The sequence below is a fragment of the Micromys minutus genome, assembly GCF_963924665.1.
Source record: "Micromys minutus genome assembly, chromosome: 2".
NCBI lineage: Eukaryota > Metazoa > Chordata > Mammalia > Rodentia > Muridae > Micromys > Micromys minutus.
Genome location: NC_137971.1, coordinates 53,868,840 through 53,887,055, shown reverse-complemented (window position 1 = coordinate 53,887,055; position 18,216 = coordinate 53,868,840). Strand labels below are relative to the sequence as shown.

The 18,216-nt window shown below is 40.1% G+C and overlaps 1 protein-coding gene across 1 annotated transcript in view; it reads left to right on the top strand.

The window, feature by feature from the left end:
* The window catches only part of CHKA (choline kinase alpha), a 44,830-nt gene that overhangs the window by 12,796 nt on the left and 13,818 nt on the right, over positions 1-18,216 (top strand). Inside the window, exons 2-3 of the mRNA XM_080911486.1 lie at positions 80-191; positions 12,410-12,463. Of these exons, the coding sequence (XP_080767612.1) occupies positions 80-191; positions 12,410-12,463 (166 nt within the window). The remainder of the gene's footprint in view (positions 1-79; positions 192-12,409; positions 12,464-18,216) is intronic.

Genomic DNA, 18,216 nt, shown 5'->3' with positions numbered 1-18,216 from the left:
TCAGATGAGTATCTGTGAACTTGTCTTTATTCACCCAGGAAGAATGACTGAGCTTTTCCTTCTGTGTATTCTTTCACAGGGGCGGTCTCAGTAACATGCTGTTCCTGTGCTCCTTACCAGACTCCATAGCCAGTGTTGGTGATGAACCTCGGAAAGTGCTCTTGCGACTGTATGGGGCAATCTTAAAGATGGTGAGTTCAGGGTTCACCTGGGAGGGGTTGGTCCATTGACATTTCACTCTTTCCTAAGATACCTGCAAAGGCCTTCTAAATACTGTAGACATGTACTAAAGATACTTACTGCTTTTATTTTAATTGGGCTGCACACTTGGCTTATTGTTTACAGTCTATCACTTCTTGTTTTTTAATCTAATATTAATTAGTAAACTAGGACACTAGAGAAATCATAAGGTTGACCTGACTTTGATAGTGATTTCTACATTGAACTTTTCAGCTCATTCCTAGATGATAAATTTTAACATGGGGAAGGTATTCTAGACCTAATCAGCAATATTCTGTATGTACAATTTTTATTTAAAATACTTTGATTTGATGCATATGGTTGTTTGCCTGTGTGTCTGTCTACCATGTGCATGTAGTACCTGTGGAGGCCAGAAGAGGGTATCATCCCCTAGGACTGGAGTTAAAATGGTTGTGAGCTACTATATAGGTGCTGGGAATTTTACTTAGGTTCTCTGCAAGAGCAACTGTATCATCCCCTAGGACTGGAGTTAAAATGGTTGTGAGCTACTATATAGGTGCTGGGAATTTTACTTAGGTTCTCTGCAAGAGCAACTGTTCTTACTCAAAGTATGTGCAATTACTAGCATCCTGTTTGAATTGTTTGAATTTTAAAGAATGTTATAGTTAACAAAGTATAACAGGTGACCTTAGTGCAGGTGAATTATTAACATTTCTCTGAGAGTTCTTTAAAGCTTTGAATTTGTTAGATTAATAATCTTTATATTTTATTTATTGTGGTTTTTTGAGGCAGGAATTTCACTGTAGCCCCTGATGGCCTGGAACTCACTATCTTAATCCAAACTGGTCTTAGACTTGAGATCCTCCTGCTTTGGCCTCCAGCATTCTGTGATTACAGCCACATACCACTAGGCTTGCTACCAAATTGTAGTTTTGCTTTGTTCATTAAATCTATTTTGTGTGTATGGATGCTCTGCGTGCATGTGTGTCTGTGCATCACTTGCATGCCTGGTTCCTTTAAAGGCCAGAGAAGGCATCAGATCCTCTGGGTCTGGAGTTATAGAACTTTAAACTGCCATACAGGTGCTGGGAATTGAACTCTGAACCTCTAGAAGATCATCAGTGCTCTCAACCACTGTGTCATCTCTCTAGCCCAAAAGTAACAATTTTTTAAAGCATAGTTTTTGAAATAATTGGTATCCTTTAGGCACATTTAATGAATCAGTGTTAAATTTTTTTCCTTTGAGTATCACTGTCAGTCTGATATGTTCCATTCTTGATCTTTTAAAGCATTTTTAAATTTCAGCAGTACTTTTAAATAAATAGCTGCTGAAATCACTTATGTTAAATTTAATCTGATAGTTGACTCATTTTCTACACACAACTTAAGTAGAAGCATTTTCTTTTTTAAAAAAAGTATTATTTTATGTGTATGAGTATATTTTTCTGCATTTATGTGCACTAGGTATGTGCCTAGTGCCCAAGGAGATAAAAGAAGGTAGTAGATCCCCTGAAACTGGAGTTTTAAGGATGTTGTGAGCTGTCATGTGAATGCTAGAATTTGAACCCAGGTTCTCTGGAAGAGCAGTGTCCTTTACCACTGAGCCATCTCTCTAGCCCCAGTAGAAGCATTTTAAATATTCATAGTATGTTCTTCCATGTGTTATACTAAAACTTTGATTTTGTTTTTGAGACAGGATCTCCACACTGTAGGCTAAGCAGGCCACTCTCAAGGTCACAGCAGTGCCCTTATCTTGGCCTCCAATTTATAATACTGGGATTATAGGCCTGAGCTGCCATGCCTAGACCTTGCTGCAGTAATTAGAGTTTTGAAATGTTCTTCAGCTGTTCTTGACAGTTTGTCTGATATGATTGTCACCACTAGTACATGTGAATGTTAAGTACTTGAAATGTGACAAATGTGGCTGATGAACTGAATTTATATTCTGTTCAAATTGATACTGTCATATGTAGTTGAAAGTTAGTCTACTGGAGAGCTGAACTTTGTGTGAGTGCTAGCCACTTTGCAGAAACCAACTTGGAATTGAAACAGTCTAGAAGTCTTAAATTAGTTAAGACAATGCAAGAGTCTGGGATGGAAACAGTGTTTTTTTTTTTTTTCTTTTCCAAACAGAATTCTATGCCTCAGTTTATTTTTGAGAAACACACACATACTATTAGAGGCAACTCAAAAATGAATAGCAGAATGTGGGCTAGCAAGATGGCTCAGCAGGTAAAGGTGCCTGGTGCCAGGTGACCCAAGTTCAATCCCTGAGACCTACATGGTAGAAGGAGAGAATCAACTCCTGGAAACTGTCCTCTGACCTCTCTATGTGTGCGCTTTAGCACATGAGCAGCGACAGTGAATACACTGAATTGGATGTAAGAAAAAATTTAGATAGCAGAATAGTTAAAACTATTTAAGGTAGAATTAACTCTTACCATCTAATAGAGTAAATATATTTTACAAACAGACCATTTTGAATTTGGGAAGAGGTACATTTCTCCAGGTTTTTGGTTTTTTTTTTTTTTTTTGTAATTAGGAAAATGTTAAAACATCTTCCATCCCTAAAGTGACATCCCGCTATAGTAGGTAGAGACCATGCTTGCCAACCTCTGAGTAGAAAGATGCATGTGGTTTCTTAGCAAATAAGAACCATATACCAGGCTGGGCAGAGGTGACACAAGCCTTTAATCCCAGCACTTGGGTGACAGGCAGGCCGATCTCTGAGGTCTGAGGCCAGCCTGGTCTACAAAATGAGTCCAGGATAGCCAGGGTTACACAGAGAAACAAAATGAAACAAAACAAAACAATAAAAGGAAAGAAGAGGGGGGAGCAAGCATATGCCAAGCAGATTCATATTTGATGTAATAGAAAGTAAAACATTTTTTGACAGAAAAGGGTTTTTCATTTGTTTCATAGTTGAGAATTCTTATTTTCATATAATTAATATACTTAGCTTATGTGCAGTTTTGCTACTGAAGTTTAAATAGTAAAGTCATGAATTTACAGCTTTAAGTTGCATTTTTAAAGAAGATTTGTTTATTTATTTATTTATTTATTTATTTATTTATTTATTTATTTATTTATTTATTTATTGTGTGAGTACACTATAGCTGTCTTCAGACTCACCAGAAGAGGGCATTGGATCCTATTACAGATGGTTGTGAGCCACCACATGGTTGTTGGGAATTGAACTCAGGACCTCTGGAAGAGCAGTCAGTGCTTTTAACTGCTGAGCCATCTCTTCAGCCACCCAAATTGCATTATTTTATTTACTTATTTATTTATTTATTTTCTGAAGAGAAGTGGAGTTATCAAACTCTGAAGGGTCTAACAGGGATATTTGCTGCCAGCCTGTAGTTTTGGATACTAATAGCTATTGGCCATTGGAGATACTATGGCTGTAGTAGGAGAGAGAGTAGAAAGGAAGCTGAGAAACACACAGATGAGAGCCAAGCCCAGAAATTTAGGTCGAGTTTCCACAGCACCATGCCAGGGCTATACCATGGATTTTAATTCTTTGCAGACAGTTTTTTTTAAAAAACAGTTTTAAATTTATTTTACTTTTTCTCTTTTAGAACTTTCAAATTAGGCTTTTTGGAATGAGTTGAACTGTCCCGGAAGGAAATACTTAAGGTCTATGGTGAGGGGTTTGTTATTATCACAATAACAACCTTGCCAACATTCATAATAAACTGTCAATTTTACATGTAGTTGAGAAAAACAGGAGTATCATTACCTTAGTAAACAATACATCCCATTGCTTTAGTAAACCTCTGCACTAAAGGAATGCTTAAATCATAGGAGGATTCAAACTCTGTTTTTCTCCTTGTTTTAAAATCTCTACTACATAATGGAAGCCCCTATCTTTTGTGTGTTTATCGAGACACAAATGAAGTGTCTCCCCAGCCAGCTTTGTAAGTGCCATAGTAGCCTTTAAGGGTCATACCTTCCCTCTCCTTGAAGAATATTAATTGACGACTACTACACATAATGGCAGGCTTACTTATTTTTCAGAATTTTTTTGATATTTTGCTTAATTGTAGGACTGATTTAATTTAGTTTGTCCTTCCTTTCCCTTTTCCCGTTCTTGCTTTAAGCATTTTGAACTTTCAGATACTAAATGGAAATATTTCTTAAGCTCATTCTTTGATCCATAACTGTTTGGTTTAGAATATCTAGCTGCTTCTTAGCCTTTTCATTTCTCACCCTGGTATTTTGAGATTCTAATGTCCTTTATTCCTATAGTCACAGGGAAATGACTGCTCTCTGCAGTTCTAAGGGTTAGTACAAGAAAACCAAGAGGTAACACTGGGTCACCTGGATTAACCCTCTGACTTGGTTAAGGCCCACAGTTTGTCCCTCAAAATATGTCTCTTCCTATTTCCTTTATTCTCTATTAAATGAGAAATAAGCAAACTTCCCAATTGTGTCTTCAGGTTCTGTTTAGGATTTCTGTGGGTTTTATGGGCATATGTAAAAGTCCTGTGTTTAAAAAGGCTAAGAATAGTTTCTTTTGAAAATATGAGCACAAGATGAGACAAGGTCCCCACACTGTGCAATATTTGTAGGAAATTTTGAAACATGAACATACTGAGTTGTTTTTAACATGGCAGCACAATTTAGTGGCTTTACATAGCCTAACATCTATTTTAATGAAGAAGTTGTTTTTATTGGGTAGATGATGAAAACAAAGCTCAAATATAAAATTACTGTGAACTAAAGTCATTTAATAGAAAATTTGAAAATTAAATAGTTCAGCCTTTTCCACTTTGGATGATAATAAAATTATTAGAAGAGAGCTTAGACTTCTAGAGCCAGATATCAATGTAACTTGAGTGTTTTCTTTCTGATACTGGGAGGAAACATGAGCTCTGCAGCATCCTTTAGCAAAGATAGTTTAGCTCACTACAAATAACTAGATTTTTTATCATGAATTGTGAAGACACAAATGTCAGTATGTATTGTCCGTGTGGTGTCAGTTATTCCAGTTGGCAGAAGGCTCAGAGGGTGCCTTGTCTGCCCTGTGTCAGAACCATAACTGTGAGGCAGACCCTCTGCATGAACATCAAGACTGGCCTTACCACTGTGGACAGCCTGAGTATGGGTGTCTGAAACATATCAAGAGCTCCTTCTGTAATGTCTGCAGAAATAACAGAAGGCTAATATCACTGCTTGTTTGAATACTAACTATAATATAAATAAAGGTATCAAGGCACAAAGCAGATATGTATAACTCATCCAAAGATTATCATTTAGAACAGTATCCCTTTTGAGTTCAGAAGAAAATACAATGTCTTCTTATTTTCTCTTAACTACAGTTTAAAAAATTAAACCACAGTAAGAGTAGCTTATAGATAATCAGTACAGAACTATCGGGTACTGAGAAATCAGTTGCCTATGAATATTTCTGTGAAGAATTCAGATCATACTTTGTGCAGTGATGGGTGGAAAGCCAGACCCTGGCATTGAGGTCTGGGAACTGCCATCTTTTCCTTGTTACATTAATGTCATTATGAGTTCAAGATGTTTGGTTAACAAAGATCCCCTGTGCTTCAAGAACAGTGTAATTACATCTGTTTCTGAGGCAGCTGGAACCTCATTCTCAGAAGTGAAATGCTCCCATCATGGGCATCCACTAGCATTTCTCAGTTAATGCTCTCCAGATGTAGTTGCGAAATCACTACCTATTATCCTTCAATACCTGCTTTGGTGCCTTTTGGTAACTAAATAAACCACAGACTGACTGTCTAATTTTGGCGTATTCAAAGTGTTTTTTGTCTTGCTGGTCATAAATGTTTGGGATTTTAGCACAAAGCCAATGCAGATCTGGTCTCTGGAATGATGACTTGACCACAGCCCACCCCTCTCTGGGAAGGAATGTATTGGGGGAGTGAAGGGTGTGGGGGGTAATGTACCACTTTAGCTGTGTGCATGTGTTCTCTGCTGCAGGCTTGTCCATGCGATCGTGCCTGGAGCACTCTGGTTTCCAGGTGACAGACACGATTCACGGTATAGTATGAGATCTCTGAAGTTGGAGCATTCTCTACAGCTTTCATTTCTTTATTTAGAGTTTGGATTCAAAAAAATGCTTTTTAAAAAGAAAATTGTAATGCTTGTTAAGTAGCAGCAGCTACAGTTTGTTCTGTGCTTAAAGAGGTGCAGTGATTAAGATTTCAGAATGTTATATATTGAAATACCACCGTTTTCGTTTGCTTTTTTTTTTGTCCAAGGCAAACCAGACCCCTATCTTCTGTTTCCTCAGTAGAAAATGACATTTAATAATCTTCAAAATTCATGGCTTCAATTTGAGGATGAAGTACTCAGGTTCTTCCTTTAGCTCCAACACACCATGTACTTAAATCTGTTGAGAATGGGGATAAAGTTGGGCATAGACATTCCTCTTCACCCTCAGTACTGGGTGCCATTTCCTGTATGAAGCCCAGCAGTGCTGACTTAACTTGGAAATATGCCAAATCAGAGAGGGAAAACTCTTGGGAAAAGTTGCTTACAACCCTTGGAAATACAAGAATCCTTAGGTCAGTCACCAGGTTGACTGGAAAAGACCTGAACTCCGAGAATATGCTGAAAGGAGCCTCCAGTTTCTGCCTTCCACTTGCCAATGTTGATTTTTAATTATTTATTATATATAAGTACACTGTAGCTGTCTTCAGACACACCAGAAGAAGCCATCAGATCTCATTACAGATGGTTGTGAGCCACCATGTGGTTGCTGGGACTTGAACTCAGGACCTCTGGAAGAGCAGTTCAGTGCTCTTAACCACTGAGCAATCTCTCCAGCCCCCCTCTAATGTATTTTTACAGTGCTGGAAAAAAACAAAAATGTTTTCCTTTATTTTACCATTGAGACCATGGAAGGCTATGCGCTATGATAATACTGAGAAGCACATGTGTTACAAAATGTTGAAGGCCAGCAAATGAGTCAGTGAGTACAAGCAGTCTCTAACAAGCTTGTTGAAATGAGTTTGATCTCCAAAACCCATGATGGAAGGAGACAAATGACTCCTGAAAATTGTCTTCTGACTGCCAAAGGGACAGAAGGAATTGTGAACATCTACATTCATGCACATACATGTACACATACAGAGCAATGGCAAATAAAAAGTAAAAACATGTTAGGTGAGTCTCATGCCTTTGTGAGAGAGCCCCAACTCTGGTTTGTTTAGTTTTTTGTTGTTGTTTTGTTTTGTTTTTCCTAGCCTCACCTGAGACAGAACAGTAACATTAATTAGTAGTAGGGACTGCAGGATTATGGTGCTGCTTCCATGTTAGGATGTCTCTTGGCAGACATAATAGAGCAGGCCTCTAATCTCAGCCTTCAGAAGGCAGGAGGCAGGAAGATCCTTAAGGTCTAGGCCATCGATGAACATACTGAGATCTTTTCTCAAAAACATTAAAAAACCAAGCAACAACAAAAGATTTGTCACCCAGAATTGAGTGTGGTTGGTGAACTGGGGTAAAGACTTCAAGTCTTCAAAACCAGGCCTGGGCTGCACAGTAAGGGCTTCTGGTACTCAGTGAGAGGTAGTTTCTTCTCTCCTGGGATCCTGGTAGACTATAGACCAGAAGATGCTCAGGTTCTACTTAGTCCTGCTGGGTGTTGGCTTTTATTTAGTTAGGTTTACTCTTTTCTCTTCTTTCTCTTCTTTTCTTTTTTTTCTTTTCCTTTTCTTTTTTCTTCCCTCCTTCCCCCGCCCCCATCTCTATCTTTCTTTCTTTCTTTTAGTTTTTCAAGATAGGGTTCTTCTACATGGCTCTGGTTGTCCTGGAACTCATTCTGTAGACCTGATTGGCCTTAGACTCTGAGATCTGCCTGCTTCAGCCTTCCAAGTACTGGGATTAAATTAAATTGAAGGCATGTAGCATCACCACTTTAAGTCCCAGGCCATTTAAAAAGGCTATAGTTTATATTTTATAGAGATTTGTTTAAAAGAGGTTATGGGGCTGGAAACATGGTTCAGTGGTTAAGCTCACTTGGCTGCTCACAACTCCCTGTAACTCCAGTTGTAAGGAATCCAACACCTGACCCCCGTGAACACTTAACACATGCATACACACAAACACACACACACACACAAAATTAAAAAAAAAAAGACATTGTAAATGTTCTGAATAATTGTCATTTCGTACCTTCTCTATGCATTTTACTAATTCACTAGTTTAGTTTTATATACAAACTCTCCTGGGCCCAGACTCAGAGCACAACAATGTGCTATATGAGCCTTTTTTTGCTGGAGTTTAGTCAAATCCATTCTTCTCATTAATTGAGGAGTCTTTTATTAAGAACTTGCCAAAATAAAATCTGTTAAGTCAGTTTGTTCTGTGTGATGGTTTCAGTGAGTTTAGAGTCAGAACCTTGTACTAGTTTGCAATAATAGATAACTCAAAGTTTTACCTTGTATGCATGTGAGTGCTAGGGATTGAGCCAAAGGCCTCACCTGTGCTACATGAGGATGCTCCAGCCCTAAATAGGCTTTTCAACCTAAAGTTACATAGTAGCAAATTTAATCCAGTGCTCTCTGTCACCCTGTTCTCCAACATTGTCTTTCCTGTTTTTGTCCCTTTTTATGCATTTGCAGCCCAGTGTCTAGCCCTGACTGATCTGGAACTCACTGTGTAGACCAGTCTGCCACTGAGTTCGATCCGCTGAGTGCTAGCACTAACTACCGAAAACAAAATTCTATTTTCTTACCAAGGCCCTGAAAAACTGTAACAGGAACATTTGTTACTTTCATAGTCTAATTTAAATTATAAAACCAAGCTAAGGACAGTGGAAGAGAATTTTCAAAGCATGCTAAGGCCTTGGAAAAAAAACAAGGAAGCAAGCAAACAAAAAAATTAAGCTACAAAACCAAAGGTGTTACTTCCTGGGAACTCTCCAGAGTTCTTCATCATTTTTTCTTAATTTGTTTGCTCTGCAAAACAAAAACCAAAACCACCCAACAACAATAAAACCCAACCAAACCCATAAAGCCCTAAGTGATTTGTGTCAAACAACAACAACAAAAATAAAACAATATTTGAAGCCTGGCACCAAGTATAGTGCTTCCTTTCAAGTAGCTTCTAAGTAGTAAACAGACAAAGTGAAAATGGAAGTCTTTTATTCTCTTATCTCAACTGGCAGAATTTATATTTTAAATTATCTTTAAGACTAGATCAATAAAAGAAAAAAATCTGTAGAGGGACAGGGGAGACAACTTAGTGGTTAAGACAACTTAAAGTATGTGCAGAGGACCCAGGCTCAGTTCCTAGCACCCGAATGATGGCTTACAGTCAAATATAACTCCAGGTCAGGGAATCCAACACATTCTAGCCTCAACAGTCATTGGACATACATGTTCAGATCCACATTCAAACACACATGTACACATGATTAAAAATAGAAGCTTAGAATAATTTAAAAAATTGAGACTGTACATAAATAGAGCCATTGAGAGGCTCAGCAAATAAAAGCATTTGCCATGCTAACCTGACAGCCTGAGCTGAATCTCTGGAATCCACAGTGGAAGGAGAGAACCAGTTGTCAAAGATTGATTGTTCTCTGACTTCCAGCACACAGATAGATAATAAAAATAACTAATGTTAAAATTTAGGAAACTTTCAAATTAGTTGGAGAGAAATGTAAAGTTATATTCAATGTTTAAACAATGTATTTTAGTACCTTTCTTAAATAAAATTGTGTCACTAAAAGAAATTAATACACTTTCTAAAATTCTAATTTGTTTTCTGTCTGGACAGTCTTTGGGACTCTCACGGAATAAAGTAGGTGTCTGCTTGGTCACCTTAGGAAGTATCTGCCTTTACATGAGCTCATGGCCATCTGTCTTCCTGCTTGGAGATTTCCTGTCCTTTCTCCTGAGTTTCAGCTCATTCTGTACTGAGGAAATAGAACATGGGACTACAGAAGTCCGTCTTGTCTTTGTGATGGTGCTCTTATGGTATAAATCAGAGGTTCCACTTGGAACAGGATGGGGTGAGTGGGTGTGGGGAAAGGAGCAATAGAATTTATGTCCGAAAATTGTAACAATGTGTTTAAAAAGAGCGGTTCTGGGACTAAGCTAGTTTGTATTTTTAGGTAAAGTGACTTGTTTTGGAGAGCACCATTAGACAGGGAAAGGACTTCTGTTAGCTAACAACCTGTTAACTGTTTCCCTAAGATACAGTTAGAGCAGTAACAGCATAGGAATAACCATAGTTACTTAGGGTTTTGTACAGGTCAAATCCCGTTACAGCAAAGTTCATAAGATGTGAAAATTCTTCATTTGTCCTGACATTCTACAATGTATTAGTATGTAATTATCAGACCATAGAACTTGTTTTGTTAATAACTTTCCTTGGGAAAAAAAAAGCACAAAGACCTTTAAAAAGACATTTAGCCCCATTTGGTCTCCTGATTCACATGCAGCCAGTTCCCCCATCCTGGGCATAGTCAGCTAGTCAGTCAGCTCTAAGGCCCATGGTGACTCCAAGGATGTTTGCCATCTGCAGCACAGCACAGTGCAGTGCTTGCTTGCCTACACTAGCCACAGCAAAAAAGCATCAGGATTTTTTTTTCCCTTTTTTGTGCTTTGAGGGAGCACTAACAGTAAAAAAAAAAAAAAAAAAAAAAAAAAAAAAAAAAGCAGAACCCATCATTCATTAGAAACCCCAAACCTCTGAGATAGACTGCTGTGTTGAGTCCAAAACAGTGGGGCCAGGGCCAGAGTGCTCTGGGTGTAAGAAGCGGTAAAGCTTTCTGATCCTGAGTCACTTTTCCCTCAGGTTGACACACTGTCCGCAAAAGGCAAGGCCTACTGGTATATTTTGGGTTTGTACCTTTCATTGTAACGGGATTTAACCTGTAACATCTAGATTTTCATCAGAGAAATGCAGATTACACAATGAAAATAGCACACCGTGTTTGTACTGACTGCTCTGTTTCAGATGTACTCACCCGCATGTTATGTTCACTATTGCATATGTGTAAGCACCAGGGTTAGGAGCTTTTTGCAGATAGCTTTATGAACATGGATGTTTATATTGTCTGCTTTTATAAAGAAGTAAGATAAATGTACCTTTTATACCAAACACATTAAGATGTCTACTGGAATGTTATTTGGTATGATGGTGAGAGCGGTTGTTTATCACAGGTGCTTTGAATGCTGCTAGAGTAGCTGGTGTTGCTTAACGTGGCATTTTTTTTTCCTGTCCACACTTTCCACCCTTGGTACAGGTGTTTTTGATAAAGCTGTGGAATGGCAAGGTATGTTTTTTATGGGATGTTCAAGAATCTGTTAGCTTAAAATTCTTTTATGGAGGTTTCCTTTACAGGATTCCTTTTGGGTTTGACTCAAGTAAACCCGACGTAATTGTAAGATAACAGTTTTGAAGGCAGCTGTCTGTATAGTTTTGACAAAACTCTTATATTTCTGGTTTTATTTTTTTCCCTTTCCATTATTATTAAGACAGTGCTTCAGTTTAAAAGCAGTTGGGGGTGGGGGAGGGAGCTTTAAGAAATAGCCCAAGCTCTTAACCCCAGTCGATGATCCAGTCTGTTGTTATTGTTAGAAGCCTGGTTGCTAGTAATTTGCAATTTCATTAAGGAAACTAATGTAAAAGCAGCTCCTAATGTGTCAGTTATCAGCTAATCCTAGGGCTTTGCCAAATGCACAGTCCTCTGTTCACAAGAGGAACAGTTGAGATTGAACTTCGACTGGTTGGAGCAAAGGGCTAGTCTGATCAGTGGCAGGCGTATAGAGCTCGCCCTAGCTTTATCACGTGTTTAGTGCTGTCCTCTGTCCATGTTCTCGGCTGCCTGCAGCCCTCCACAGGTGTGTTGACATTCCTGTTTTGCAGGTTCGCTTGAGAGAACCACATAGCTAATTCAGGCAGAGCTTTAGAAGGCCCGATTGGAAGAGAGCACTCTCTAGTGACTTTCCTCTAACAATGAAATTGTGAAAGGTACATGGGGACAGCCATGAGAGGCACAGCTATTTGGTCTCAGCAGTACATCCCTTTCCTTGTAAAAAGATGAAGCATTTGAAGGTTTTGGTACAAGTGCTGGAGACCACTGGTTACCTGGGGGGCCAAAAGCCCTTGTTAAATATCTGAAGTGTTTTGTGAACACCCATTCTGTGGTTGCAAAGTTAGTGTCTGCTCAGAGTGCTCCATCTCACCGGAAGTGTTTGCTTTTTCTCATTCATAGAGGTCCTGTAATAAAGAGGGATCCGAACAAGCTCAGAATGAAAATGAATTTCAAGTAAGTAATCTGAGTCCCTTCTCATCTGCATGAGCTGTAAACTGGTGGTGTTCAGCCTTACTGAATTGTGGTTTGGCAGGCCTGGTTTCTGTACTTTTATTTTTCTCAGAAGAAAGGCTCTGGACCAGTTGGAGTCAGCTCACTAAGGCTTCCTAACTCCTTAGGGTAGGGAGTCGAATTGTCTGTGGTGGCAATTTCTAAGCAGTGGTTGTAATCCTGAGAGACACAGACTTAGGTAATCTCTGATACTCTGTTGTAGAGACACCTGCCTCCTCTCGTCTTGACATCTCTAAAAAACAGATCATTGCCTGGTTGTCTCACTGGCATTCTTGGCCCTGAGGAAGTGACAGTGATTGTCCTAGGTTTGGTAGCCAGACTGGAAAGGCTTCTTTCCAGATTCTGAGACAGAGCCAGTGACATTGAGACATATGCATTCGAGAGAACTTGAGGTGTGAAATGAGAAGTGGTGAAGCCTGGGCACTTTGTGAGCGTTCTCTTGTGTGTCCAGACTTACAGGCAAAGAGCACTTGGGTGCACATGATGGTCAGTGTGGCATGGCCAGCTGGCCACTCCTGGATATTCTGGACTGTGAGCTGGGGCTTCCTGCTTTCCCTGTCAGGTTGCAGCTGCAGTAGCAACCCAGAGGCAGAGCTCCCCTGTCCCAGAAGTTCTCTGCTTTGCCGTCTGGCACCCACATTCTTGTTCATTCCTCTCTTGGGTTTCAGCTGCTATCCTCAAAGACAGACAATCACAGCTGCCCCTCCCCTTCTCAAGACCTGCTCCACAGGGATCTGACTTTTCTTGTGATTTGGGGTTGGCATGTACACAATTGGTTACTAAGTGTGGTTGCCACCTGTTTTTATTTCCAGACTGACATTGCAGAAGGAAAGAACTCAAAATTGATGCTCTTGACTTCTACATGTGCATGCACATACACATAAACACGACATACATAAATGTAAAAATAATAGTCCTCCTCACTATTGCTCCAGAGCTTGGTGGTCCTACAGGTCATCCCCTCATGCCCTCTGTTGACAAGTGCTGCTGTCTCCTACTTCTTCCATCTTGAATCCAAACATTGAACAACAGAAAACACAACCCTCACATGAAGGTCCTCTTGCCTTCATCCTGTCTGTGGACTGTCTGTTTCTTGCCCTCATTATGCCAAGATTCTATAACAACGTGATGGAGTCCCTTCTGACCCCTGCCATTGTTCTGTGGCCAAGATATTCTGTTCTCCACTGAATCCCTCCTGAGCTTTTCAATTATTCATTCTGATGTCCTCTCCTATAAATGTGTCCTGTCTCCAAAAAGTAGTAGGAACCCTCTTTGTCATGTGCGGCTTTAAGCAGTTACTTTGGCTTCTCAGAGGTCTATAGTGCAGACATTGTCACCTCGTTATTCTCCATTGGCCGTCCTTTTAGTGGACCAAATATGCTTTTGAGGCCTTCCCCCCATACATCCTCAGTGCTTTCTTCCAGTTGTCTCTTCTGTGCTTACCTGTAACCCCTACCATGCTGGACCTAGCCACCTCCATGCTTGCCTTTATTACACTGCACCCCGTTGCCCGAGCTGCTGAACTCTAGAGAATCACACATTTGGGTGAGCTGGGGTTCCACCTCAGCAGTGCTTACTGCTTGGCAGCCTGCTAAGCCTCACCCTTAGGTTTGCCTTTGAGTTCTAAGGGGTTCTAAGGTCTGTTTTAGGTATCTGTTTTTCTTGCAGCTTTCCTGCCCCCACTCTAGGCATGCAGTGTGAAACTCATTCTTTGGCTGCTCATCCCTTATCTGACTTCTACTCCAGCCCCTGTTCTTTTGTCATCTTCCACTGACAATAGCATGTCCACTCTTGCTTCTTTGGGTTTAACGTCTCAGCTTATTGTCATAATCCCCCATTCCTTCTCCAAGGAGCCAGATGTTCTTGCTGCTGTCCTTTTCACCTCAGTGTAATTCTTCTACTTCCTGATAAAATTTCTATTTTTCTTTTTTAAATGAATTTCTTTATTTTAGTCTTTCCTAAGTCTTTCTCATGTTTTAGGGGTTTTGTTTGTTTTAAAGCTGTGATTCATTCCTGTGATCTCAGTACTTGGAGGCTGATGGAGAAAGATTAAGGCAGGGCTAAAGAGATAGCTCAGAGGGTTAAGAGCACTGGCTGATCTTCTTCCAGAGGTTCTGACTTCAAATCCTAGCAACTATATAGTGACTCACAGCCATCTGTAATGAGATCTGATGCCCTCTTTGGCACGAAGGTGTGCATAACGATAGAACACTCATAAAACAAAAAAGTAAAGGAAGATTGTGCTGACTTTGAGGTCAACCTGGGCTATGTAGTGAAACCTTATCTAAAAAATCCTAACACTTCTCTCACCCCAGTTTGGTTGTGTTGGAGATTGAACTCAGGACTGAACTTTAGACCTAGTCTGCCTCTAGCAGGCAATGGTGGCACATTACTGTAACACCAGGAAGACCATGAGTTCAAGGTCAGAGCTACGTAGACCCCCCAATTTCAATCAAACAAAAGATGGGTAGGGTAGACAGGCCTAAAGTCTCAGCTACTTGGAAGCTGAAGCAGGAGAATCACTAGTTGGATCACAGAGGCCAACCTGAGCAGTTTAATGAAATCATGTTTCAAAATAGAAAGTGAAAAGCAGGAGGCTGGAGAGGTGGCTCAGAGACTGTAGAGCATTGGCTCCTCTACAGCTCTCTCTCTCTCTCTCTCTCTCACACACACACACACACACACACACAGGATTTAATGGGAAAAAACCGCACTGTATAGAAAAATTGCAGGCTTCTAACTTCACTGATTGCAATATTACACATGCTTCTTTATACTCTTGGCCTCTTCCATTCAAGTCTTTCTCAGTTTCTCTGCTAAAAACTGGTATGTTCAGCCCCTAGGCAATCTAGGCTCATCATCCAGGATTCTTGCAGCATCTCTACCTGCTTCTTCTTTTTATCATTAATTAATTAATTTGCTTTATTTCTGGATCGTAGTTTCCCCTCCCTTCTCTCCTCCCAGTCTCTCCTTCTAACCTCACCTCCCCCATGCTCCCTCCTTTTCCCCTGAGAAAAAGGGAGGCCTCCCATTGATATCAATGGCATATTAAGTTGCAGAAGTTGCGTGGTTCTTTCTTTTTAAATGTATATGAGTACTTCATCTTCATATATACCTGCATGCCAAAAGAAGTCATTAGATCCTGTTATATAAATAGTCAAGAGGTTGCTGGGAATTAAACTTAGGACCTCTAGAAGATCAGCCAGTGCTCTTAACTGCTGAGTAATCTCTCTAGCCCTCCTGCTTGCTTCTTAATGGCATAGTTTTCACTATCTTTAGCCTTCATTTTTTTCAACCTTTTGCTAATTTGCTTCTTTTTCATACATCACTTTTTCTTTGACCAGTTGCTTTACTGCCCCCGTCTTGATTTTGATCTGCTTCGTGAGGATTGGCCATTTCCCTAGAATGCCACAACAAAGAGAATAAATTAAGATTTATTCATTTACTATGTATACAATGTTCTGCCTGCACATCAGAAGAGGGGATTAGATCCCATTACAGATGTATATGAATTCTAGGGACCAAAGTTAAGGGTTTCACACAAACCTGGCAAACCTTTTACTGACTGGGTTCTCCCTTACAGAACTAAAACTTTATAGACATTAAAGTATAAATTTGTTTCCTTCACCCATCTAGATGTCTCTTTTTTGTTCACCTTTTCCTATCTAATCTATGTACCCATCACTCCTGAAAGCTCTTGTTTTTATTACCAGCAACATTGCTAAGTCAGCGACCATTTTGCTTTCTTCCAGTTTGGACCCTCAGTAGCATCTGTAGCTCCTTCTTCTACAAAGGCAGAGCCATCTTACCTCCTCTTCTCCCTGGTTTTCTTCCTCCCACTGGCCAGATTTGAATCAGTTGTTTGCCAGTGGTAGGTTATTTGAAATGTTAGCATTTTTGGGTGTTGTTTTGTTTTTTGAGGGGGGAGGGTTTAGAAGCAAAGTTTCAGTATGTTGCCTAAACTCAGTAGTAGTCTAGCAGGAACGAGGGTGTGCAAGTTGCACCTAGCTTGCTTTCTAAATGAAATAGAGTAGGAAAAAAAATCAGGAAACATTGTATTGCTGTGAGGGTGAATGTTGATCTGTGTACTGTTTGGTTGTGTTTGTTGATGGGTAAATGATAATTTTAGGAAAATTTTCATTTCTTTAACATACATGTATATTATGTGTCTATAATTTTTTTTTGTATTTATATCTGTGGGTGATTTGCTTGCAAGTGCCCCATGTTCGTGCCTGGTGCTCTCAGGTCAACAGAGGATATTAAATATGAAACAAGTTAAAGATTGGGAGTGGTGTGGGTATTAAACCAGTGTCTTTTGCAAGAACAAGTGCTCTTAATCTTGAAGCCATCTCCACTCCCTATATAATGTATCTTGATCATGCTAACCCTTTACTTCCATTCCTCCAGACCCCACCCAACATGTGTCCTCTTTAAGAAAACAACAACTCCTAGAGTCTAGTCCATCAGTACTGCCAGCATGCACATAAATGTGGGCCATCCATTAGAACATGGGCAACCAGCCAGGGCTGCCACATACTTGGAGAAAATAGCTTTTCCTTCCCCAGAAACCATTAACTGTCAATAACTGCTGATAATAACCACTGTCCTCCTATTTGGAATGCTGACTGGCTTGATTTTGTGCAGGTCTTAATGTAGAAAACCACAGCTGCTGTGAGCTCACAGGTGCAGCAGCCATGCCATGTCATGAAGACAGCTTGTTGTAGCATTCCTGCTTATCCCCTGGCTATCACACTTTTCCCACTTCCCCTTCCCTGATGTTTCCTGAGCCTTAGGGGCTCTTACTGATGCAACTGCTTTGAGACCATTGCTATAGAGTGGGAGTGCTCAGGAATAAGCCAGTTTCTCTTTTATTCTGGAAGTTTGCTCAGTGCATATGGTTTCAGTGTATGTTGCTTCACATGTTCCTGTCTGTCCTGGTTGCCCAATTGAGCAACCGCTCTCTCTCACTTCCTTGACTGCTCCAGACTTCCTCCATCAAAAGAACTCATAGCTCATTTGCACGCTGCACTCCTGGGTCTTAACTTAGTTCAGTATTGTTTGTTTGGATATCACTTCCCTTTTATAACCTGTCTTTTCAGCCTCTGTCCCTTCATGGCCTTGACTCTTTCTGTAGTTCTGTTTAGTCTGTTTAGTTCTTAGTTCTCTTTGTGAGTTCAGTACAGACAGGGCCTGATGGGGCTTACTCTTTGGTTCCCTGATATTTAGCACAATGCTAAGTATTTATTAAACATTGTGTGTGTGTGTGTGTGTGTGTGTGTGTGTGTGTGTGTGTGTGTGTGTGTTAAAGATTTATTTATATATTATATATAAGTGCACTATCACTATCTTCAGACGCACCAGAAGAAGGCAGCAGATCTCATTACAGATGGTTGTGAGCCACCATGTGGTTGCTGGGAATTGAGCTCAGGACCTCTGGAAGAGCAGCCAGTGCTCTTAACCTCTGAGCCATCTCTCCAGCCCCTTTTTGTGTTTTGAATGAATGAATAAGTTTTATTTCTGAAACCAAAGTAAATAGTTGAGTTATTGATTTCTCTAAAAAGGTAGCACTAGCCTGTGGCTGACCCAGATGATGAAATGGAGTTGTAGGCTGGGGGCCAAGCCCTGTTTGTTCTGACCACTTCTCACTTGCCACCAGGGAGAGCATAGAGGACTTGGAATTTGTAGGTTTGTTGTTG